Below are 9,575 nucleotides of genomic sequence, written 5' to 3' on the forward strand. Positions count from 1 at the left end.
CATGCAGGAAGCCCCTGCTTTGTATCCAGACTTGTGCAGCTTGTTCCCTGTGGTATAGTGAAGGTTTGGCTTCATTTAGGCTCCCTCTTTTCTCTTCTGATTTGTATGTGGGATATTATGGGGATAGAAATACAAAGCAGGCAAAACAGGATCGTATTAACTAAGTCATTTTGGGATTCCTTTGAGACATGGCTGGTCTCAGAGTCTCTTATTCCTCCCCCAGTCCTGGCTTCTCTGGATTCTGTGCTTTTCGAGTGGAGGAAGCCCAAAGAGGACTACCAAGTTCTTGCAGTTCTACAACCATGGCCCATGTAAGTTCACGTTTCTCCTCCTTGAGATGTTGTGATTTTTGAATTCATGTGATCATGTTTATTATCCTGAAACTTCCTTCCTGAGACAGCACTATTGCTCAATTTGCCCTCAATCACTCTGATCTCAGTGAAGGATGGAGCCACACAACCTAGTGGCCTTCTTCTTTGCCCCTCGTTTCTCTCTCTGGTGTTCACCTATTTCATCACCTCTCCAAGGACTGAGTCTCTCTCAGGACCATTGGGTGAAGTTGCTTGAGGGAAATCCTTGAACTTCTCTTGTTAGAGTCATGATTCCATGACACAGAGATGATGGTCCGTTAAGACTCCACAGACCTGAGTGTTTCCGGTTGATAAGATGGAATTTAGTGTTGATTTTTTTGCACATGATGAGATCTCATATTGTAAGAGGTTTATAGGACTAGGTTGGAGTGTGATTGAGGCCTGCATGTCAGAATCTCAAGGGTCTGTCCAAGGGTCTATCCCCCCAGAGGGATAGATAACAGGACAGAAGTCAGTTTTGTGCTTGAGGAGGGTGTGCGGGTCTCTAGTGACATCAGTGTCATTGTGGATCATCCTACATCACCATCCTTCAGCTTAGGATCCAAATAAGTGTTCCTGATGGATGGTGGTGGTAGCAGGTGGGAAGACCCTCCCAGATCCCTAATAAGGAATGAAGAAAGGCTAAAGGGACTGAGCTTTAGAAAGAAACACTAGGGCTTCCCTTGTGGCTCAGCTGGTAAAGAATCCGCCTGTAATGTGGGAGACCTAGGTTCGATTCCTGGGTTGGAAAGGTCCCCTGGAAAAGGGAAAGGCTACCCATTCCAGTATTTTGGCCTGGAGAATTCCATAGACTGTATAGTCCATGGGGTCACAAAGAGTCAGACTCGACTGAGCAACTTTCACTTTTCACTTTTAAAGGGACTGGGGGAGACCTTAGACATTTTGTCCAACCTAAATGCCTAAAAGTGACAGAAGGATTAGTATGATATATCCACAAGATGGATGAATAGCCAGCCAGTAAATAAAAGAATTTGTCATCTATTATGACAAGGGAAAATGCTTATGACATTATCTTACATAATAATGAACCTGAGTATTGATTAAATCAAATGTCTGCCGCTGTGCTGTGCTCAGTCATGACTGACTCTTTGCAACCCCATGGACTGTAGCGTGCCAGGTTCCTCTGTCCATGGGATTTTCCAGGGAAGAATATTGCAAGTAGGTTGCCATTTCCTCCTCCAGAGGCTCTTCTTGACCCAGGGATCAAACTCGTGTCTCTTGTGTCTCCTGCACTGACATGCGGATTCATTACCAACTGCGCCAAATCAAATGTCGGTAAAGTCCTATTTTCTTAGAGATTTTGGAGTATTTGGGGGAAAAACAATTCATACTTATTTTTTCTTTTAATTTTTTGAAAGGAAAACAGAACATAACTCACATTTATTCACAGCTTAAACTGTTCTCATGATAGGCAATGTGCTTGTTTATATGATTTTATTTCACTGGAAAACTTTATTGATTCATTACATGATATACAGGACATTCTATTTGTAACAACTGTATTCTTCAAAAGTATGTAGGCACTCCATTTTACAAATTATTGATTTTCTTTTTCTTCCATACCTGTTACGGGCTTGATGCCAGGTTAACTGCTTGTTATATTGCCTCTTTCCTACAAAGCAGGCTTCCCCTTTTGAAAAGACAGTTAAAACACTGTTTATAATACATGGGTCTGTCATTTCAGATGTCCTTGTCATTCAGGGATGTGGCCATAGACCTCTCCCAGGAAGAGTGGGAGTGCCTGGACCCTGTTCAGAGGGCCTTGTACAGGGATGTGATGTTGGAGAACTACAGCAACCTGGTCTCCTTGGGTAAGGATATCTGCACAAATAATTGACAATCTGCCTTCTGGAATACCAGTTTTCTCCACTGTTGAATTTCAGAGCTGTTTTAAGACACCAGCTGAATGGCTTTCCCCTATTTTGAAAGAATGGTTTGGGTATTATTGGGTTGGAAATGGGCACTTGGTTGAGTGCCATCTTCTCCATCCTTCAGTGACCTTCACTCTTTCCTCTGGCCCTTCCTACAGTTGCCTGTTATTCTACATTATTTCTAGGTTTGAGTCCTGTAATGTATTCAGAGAAGCCAGGTGTCAAATAATGTGCATGCTCAGAATTCCTAGAGCTGTTCTGTGTTCAGGTCTGGCCTACCTGCAGAGAGATTAGGTAGTCTCAGGGTTTTGTGTTTTCGTGATCATCAGAGGAGCTTCTACAGTTTATATAGTGTTGGATGGATTAACAATATTCATTTACTTTTTTTTTTTTTTCAGTTGTGCCACTTGGCATGCAGGATCTTAGTTCCCCATCCAGGGATCAAACACACCCCCCACCCTGCAGTGAAAGCACGGAGTCCTAACCACTGGATCGTCAGGGAAGTCCCCAGTAGTATTCATTCAAAATTGAAGTAAACACATCCCATCCTAGAAGAGACATATTCTCTCTAACCTACTTTGTGGTTGAAAATTCTAGTCTGTGAATCTTACATTTTCTATTGAAAGAATTCTGAGGTAGAACTTGGAAGTATTTTTGAAGACAATATTTTTCTTTTGGGCTTCCCAGGTGACTCAGTGGTAGAGAATCCTTCTGCTGTTTCAGGAGACATGGGTTTGATCCCTAATGGGGCAGATCCCCTGGAGAAAGAAATGGCAACCCACTCTAATATTCTTGACTGGAAAATCCTATGGACAGAGGAGCCTGGCGGGCTACAGTCCATGGTGTCAAAAAAGAGTCAGACATGACTTAATGACTAAACAATAACAAGAAATTTTTTTTTACTAAAATAAGAACAACAACAAAAATAATACTGCATGCTAGGCATCCTTGCAAGCTCTTATATATATTAATTCATTTCATTCTTACAAGAGTCCTCTAAGGTAATAAAAGCCCCATTTACACTGATAAAAGCATAACACATGAAAGGAATAACAGCTGGTGAGTGACAGAGTATTTGAACCCAGACCATAGGGCTTCAGAGTCTGTGTCCTCAATGCCTTTCTGTACTGCCTTTAAAAGCAGAATAGACCTTCTCCCTCCCCTATTTGGCCTCTTTAGTCCTATGACCATGAATCCATCTAAATGTGAATATTCTTCAATGGCTTTTCAATTTTATCAAAAGCTATTTTGACCTATATAGGACTTTCCAGGTGGCGCAGTGCTAAAGAATCCGCCTGCTGGTGCAGGAGGCATAAGAGATGTAGATTTGACCCGTGGGTCGGGAAGACCCCTTGGAGTAGGAAATGGCCACCCACTCTGGCATTCTTGCCTGGGAGATTCACACACACACACACACACACACACACACACACACACACTTTGACCTAGAGTTTAATATAAATGTAACCAAGTCTAAATTAAGTCATTTTGAACTTACGGTTTTTGTTTGTTGTAAGTCATGTGGCATTTCTTTCTTGTGAGCAGGATGTTCCACTCCTAAGCCAGACATGATTACTTTATTGGAGCAAGAGAAAGAGCCCTGGATGATAATGAGAGAAGGAACAGGAAGTTGGTTCACAGGTGAGTGAAGGCAGATCAGCCAAGGGGGATCCCATCACACCCTCTGGGTCAGGGAGACACATGGCCCTGAGATAAAGGCTCCTTTCAAAGGCCCAAGACCCAGGGGAAAAGGCCTGATTTCTGGGAAAACATTAAAATCCCCCAACATGAGCCCCCAAAAGCACTTCATCTTTACCCTAGTTTGTCATGCTGCTTATTTCACTTCTCTTCTATTTCCCTCCCATTTCAAAGAGGGAACTGCCTTCTCTTTTCCCCATTGACAACAATTTTATCTATGTTTCCAAGTCCTCGTCTATATTTACACTTCTATTCTTTTCTCCATTCCATAAAATCATTTTATACACATTTCCAAGTTACTTGAAAGCAAGACTGTGCCCAAGTTTAAGTACTATTGATATAGAGTCCTACATGTTGTAGTAAAGAAGATGACCTGTACAGAGAAGCAAGGCAATATGGTGGTGATATGTTTTTATCTGTGGTAATTTGTCTGAATTTTATTCTAAGAGATTAAAGAGGAACCTTTGGGGAAAAAATTATGTACAGATTCTCAAAGTGATCTGCATCAGAATCATCTGATGAAAAAGATTAAAAATAAAGACATTCAGAAGTTGTTCCTATAGATTTTCATTCCTTTGTTTGGGTTGTTGCCCAAAAAGCAGTATACGTAAGGAACTCCCCTACATTCTTCCTAAGTAGGGGGACCACTGACTCAACTTGTTCATCCAATCACTTATTTTACCCTCTTTTAGCATCACATCATTTTCTGAAGCCTTTTGCCTTCTTTCAGATTGCATTACAATTTAGAGTTCTCTAAATCAGGATCCAGAAGACAAACAGCTTATCATCTACTTTTGAATGGCTCACAGGCTAAAACTGGTTTTTACATTTTTAGTGGTTGAAAAAAAATCCAAATAAGAATATTTTGTGAAACAAAAATTTTACCAAATTCAAATTTCTGTGTCCATATACCATATGTGGAGTTACAACATAGCTACACTTATTCAGTTATATACTGTCTAAGGCTCCCTTTGAGCTTATAACAGCTGAGCTGGGTAATTGTCACAAAGACCATATGTCCTATAAAGGCTAAAATTTTTACTACCTGGCTCTTTACAGAAAAAGTTTGCCGACCTCTGCTCTAAAACTCAACTTCTAATCTGTGTTATTCTTAGTTTGTCTTTTATTTTGACTATAAGATGCAATCCCTTATTCTACCCCCAACATAGAGAAATCACATCACAGCATTTGTTTCCTTTTTTTTCCTCCAGATTTGGAATCTAAGTATTTCACCAAGAAGTTATTTCCAGAAAAGGATATTTGTGGAATATATTTGTTTCAGTTGCAGACAGTGGACGAAAGTCAAGCTTCTATCCATGAAGACACCATTTTCAGAAATGATTTGCAGCGTAAACATGAGTTTGAGAGACAAGAAGGACATCAGATGAGATGTGCTAGTCAAATGATAATCCAAAAACGTGTAGCTCTTCCTCTACATGAGAAAATTTATGCTATAGAGAAGTCATATGAATGTAAGGAATGTAGGAAGGCTTTTAGACAACAGTCATACCTTATTCAACATATAAGAATTCATACTGCTGAGAGACCCTATAAATGCAAGGAATGTGGGAAGGCCTTTTGTCGTGTGGGGGACCTTAGAGTACATCAGACAATTCATGCTGGGGAGAGACCCCATGAATGTAACAATTGTGGGAAGACCTTTAGGCTTCATTATCACCTTACTGAACATCAGAGAATACATTCTGGTGTGAAACCCTATGAGTGCAAAGAATGTGGGAAGACCTTTAGTCGTGTTCGAGACCTTAGAGTACATCAGACAATTCATGCTGGGAAGAGACCTTATGAATGTAAGGAATGTGGGAAGGCCTTTAGACTTCATTATCAGCTTACTGAACATCAAAGAATTCATACTGGTGAGAGGCCTTATGAATGTAAAATTTGTGGAAAGACCTTTAGGGTACAACGACGTATTAGTCAACATCAGAAAATTCATACTGGTGTAAAGCCTTATAAATGTAATGACTGTGGGAAGGCCTTCAGTCATGGCTCATACCTTGTTCAACATCAGAAAATTCATACTGGTGACAAACCCTATGAATGTAAAGATTGTGATAAGTCCTTTAGTTTCCATGCAGAACTTACTCGACATCATAGAATTCATACTGGTGAGAAACCCTACGAATGTAAAGAATGTGGAAAAACCTTTCGTCTCCAAACAGAACTGACTCGGCATTGTAGAATTCATACTGGAGAGAAGCCCTATGAATGTAAGGACTGTGGGAAGGCCTTTATTTGTGGCTATCAGCTAACTTTACATCTGAGGGTTCATACTGGTGAGATTCCCTATGAATGTAAGGAATGTGAGAAAACCTTCAGTAGTCGCTATCATCTTACTCAACATTACAGAATTCATACTGGTGAGAAACCCTATGGATGTAAAGAATGTGGGAAGGCCTTTCGCCTTCAAGCAGAACTTACCAGACATCACAGAATTCATACTTGTGAAAAACCCTATGAATGCAAGGAATGTGGGAAGGCCTTTATTCGTAGCAGTCAACTTATTTCACACCATCGAATTCACACCAATGACAACACCTATGAGTGCAAAGAATGTGGAAAGATTTTCAGTCGTCGCTACAATCTTACTCAACATTATAAAATTCATACCGGTGAAAAACCCTATGTATGTAAAGAATGTGGAAAGGCCTTTCGCTTTCAAACAGAACTCACTCAGCATCACAGAATTCATAGTGGTGAAAAGCCCTATAAATGTCAGGAATGTGGGAAAGCCTTTATCCGTAGCAATCATCTTATTCAACATCAGAGAATTCATACTGGTGAGAAACCTTATGAATGTAATGAATGTGGGAAGACCTTTAGTCGGCACTATCATCTTACTCAACATCACAGAATCCACACTGGGGAGAAACCCTACATATGTGACAAATGTGGGAATGCTTTTATTTGTAGTTATCAACTTACCTTACATCAAAGAATTCACACTGGTGAGATTCCATATGAATGTAAGGAATGTGGAAAGACCTTTAGTCGCCGGTATCATCTTACTCAACATTTTAGACTTCATACTGGTGAGAAACCTTACGGGTGTAAAGAATGTGGGGGTGCCTTCCGTCTTCAAGCAGAACTTACTCGACATCACACAATTCATACCGGTGAAAAACCCTATAAATGTAAAGAATGTGGGAAAGCCTTTAGTGTTAAATCAGAACTTACACGACATCACAGAATTCATACTGGTGAGAAACCCTATAAATGTAAAGAATGTGGGAAGGCTTTTATTCGTAGTGATCAACTCACTTTACATCAGAGAAATCACATTAGTGAGGAATCGCTATGCATAATGTAAAGAGGATATTGATTGGTTGGTAAGTTGTGTCTGACTCTTCTGTGACCCCATGGACTAGCCTGCCAGGCTCCTCTATCCATGGGATTTCCCAGGGAAAAATAATGGAGTGGGTTACCATTTGCTTTCCAGGGGATCTTCCTGACCCACAACTCCTGCATTGCAAGTGGATTCTTCACCATCTGAGCTACCGGGGAAGCCCCTACAGAGGATAAAGTGGCCTTTAGAAAATGCTTTTTATAACAGAGCATTCATAATTAAGAAAAATTTTACTTGTTAGGGAACATGTGGTAATCCCCTGTGCTTCATGCTTAAAAGTTAACAGAAATAGTTTTGTACTACATATATTGATTTAAAGAGCTGAAAACATTAAAGCATCACCCAGTCTTGGTTAACTTTAGAGGATGATACTGCTGCAGTGCATCTCAAACCAAGATGAAAGATACCACCTCCCCACAAAAATTGTTGTTGACCAGTACTTTGAAAAGGCACAATGAAATTGGATTACCAGATAAATAAAACTGAAAGACAAACAAACATACAAAACGAAAGCCCCCAATTTATTTTACTACTTTAAAAAAAATATTTATTTTTGGTTGTGCTGGGTCTTCATTGTTGCATGAGGGCTTTCTCTAGTTGCAGCAAGAGGGGGCTACTCTTTCTAGTTTTGGTGCCTGGGCTTCTCATTGCAGTGACTTCTCTTCTTACAGAGCATGGGCTCTAAAGCACAGGCTCAGTAGTTGGGACACATAGGCTTAGTTATCCCACAGCATGTGGAATCTTCCTGGACCAGGACTGAACCCATGTACCCTGCATTGCCTTATGGATTCTTAACTGCTAGACCGCCAGGGAAGTTCCCCCAATTTTTTGTTATTGGATTTAACAGACATAAATTGGCCCTGTCATCTTTCTGTGAATAACTCTATAAACATTTGCTCTTAGTGTCTGTACCGTAACTCATTGCAGACCAGAAGCAAACAATCTGTGGACCAGCATCAGTACATGGACCACACTTTATACAGCATTACAACAGAAAATAATTCTGCTAATGTGACAGATGTGGGAGAAGACTTTAGCCATGGCAAAATTTTTACTAGAGTTCTCATAATTCCACCACTGCCTGTGTGATATTGGCAAGACACTCTTCCCCTCTGTGCCTCAGTTTTAAAGTGGTGATTATAGTACCTACCTAATAATACTTTTCTAAGGATGAAATTTTAATTTTAAAAGACCTTTAGAAGAGAATGTGTTCAATAATATTACTTTCAGTGATATTAGTAAATTCATGTGAGAGGAAGACCCTGTGAATATAAGGAATTTTTAAAAACTGTCCACTATCTTTCATTTTGTTTACTTAATTAATTATGGATAAAGCCTATAAAATAAACTTTCACTTCTAAAATTAAGCAGTCATTTCCAAAAACTAATGTGAGAAAGAAATCTCTAGAGTTGATAAATGTGGAGATCATGAGAGAAAGCTTTTGAAGAATCTGGGAGCACTGTAATGCTTTTTCTTTTATAATCCATAAAGCAGACATGTTACTGTCTGCTTTTTCTGCTCCAAATTCATGATAAATTAGAAACTAACAATGAAAAGACCACTGTCTATTTGGAAAAATAAAAATTCAATGAATAATATAATGGCCTCTCTAGAATCAATGACTGTTAATATGTTCTCTTATTTGCTTTGTATAATTTTTGACATTTTTTACTGTAGTATCTGAGCATAAATATAGACATTAGACATCATGGGGCTTCCCTGGTGGCTCAGACAGTAAAGAACCTTCCTGCAATGCAGGACGTCCAGATTCATTCTCTGGGTTGGGAAGATCCCTTGGAGAAGGGAATTGCAATCCACTCCAGTATTCTTGCCAGGAGAATCCATGGACAGAGGAGCCTGGGGGGGGTCACAGTCCACGTGGTCATAAAGAGTTGAACGTGACTGAGTGAATAAGCATGCATGCATAGCCATCATAACATTTCACCTCTCTGTATATCATGCAACTCCTAAGAAAAAGACTGCCTCCTACTCAATCACTATGTAAGTTCACACTGAAGGAGATTAACAATAGTACCATATCTGTAATATTACAGATAGATAACCAGTGCCTTAACCCAACTTATCTAAAAGAATGTCTCTGGGAAGAGTAGATTTAATGGTACTGGGAAAATGTTCTGTGGTCACTTATGAACGTCTAAATAATAAATCCCTTCTAAGAAAAAAATGCTCAGTATCATACAAGGACTTGAGAGGCCTACAATAAGGAAAATTTGCTTAGCTTTGTCTATCCTATTGTTGCTTAACCTTTA

The 9,575-nt window shown here is 39.7% G+C and overlaps 1 protein-coding gene across 1 annotated transcript; it reads left to right on the forward strand.

The window, feature by feature from the left end:
* The first annotated feature begins 302 nt into the window (after positions 1–302).
* On the forward strand, positions 303–7,268 carry LOC128063957 (zinc finger protein 546-like). The gene is made up of 7 exons (XM_052656785.1): positions 303–311; positions 2,056–2,182; positions 3,788–3,883; positions 5,152–5,360; positions 5,598–5,708; positions 5,787–6,867; positions 7,042–7,268. Exons 1-7 carry the CDS (start codon positions 303–305, stop codon positions 7,266–7,268), a joined length of 1,860 nt encoding a protein of 619 aa, XP_052512745.1.
* The last annotated feature ends 2,307 nt before the right edge of the window (positions 7,269–9,575 follow it).

Source organism: Budorcas taxicolor, chromosome 18, assembly GCF_023091745.1.
Source record: "Budorcas taxicolor isolate Tak-1 chromosome 18, Takin1.1, whole genome shotgun sequence".
Classification (NCBI taxonomy): domain Eukaryota; kingdom Metazoa; phylum Chordata; class Mammalia; order Artiodactyla; family Bovidae; genus Budorcas; species Budorcas taxicolor.

Excerpts from the sequence above, each read along its gene's own strand:
- LOC128063957 (XM_052656785.1), top strand. Across the intron at positions 3,884-5,151 it reads AACAGGAAGTTGGTTCACAG|ATTTGGAATCTAAGTATTTC; the intron begins GTGAGTGAAGGC and ends TTTTTCCTCCAG. Across the intron at positions 5,361-5,597 it reads AAATGATAATCCAAAAACGT|ACCTTTAGGCTTCATTATCA; the intron begins GTAGCTCTTCCT and ends AATTGTGGGAAG.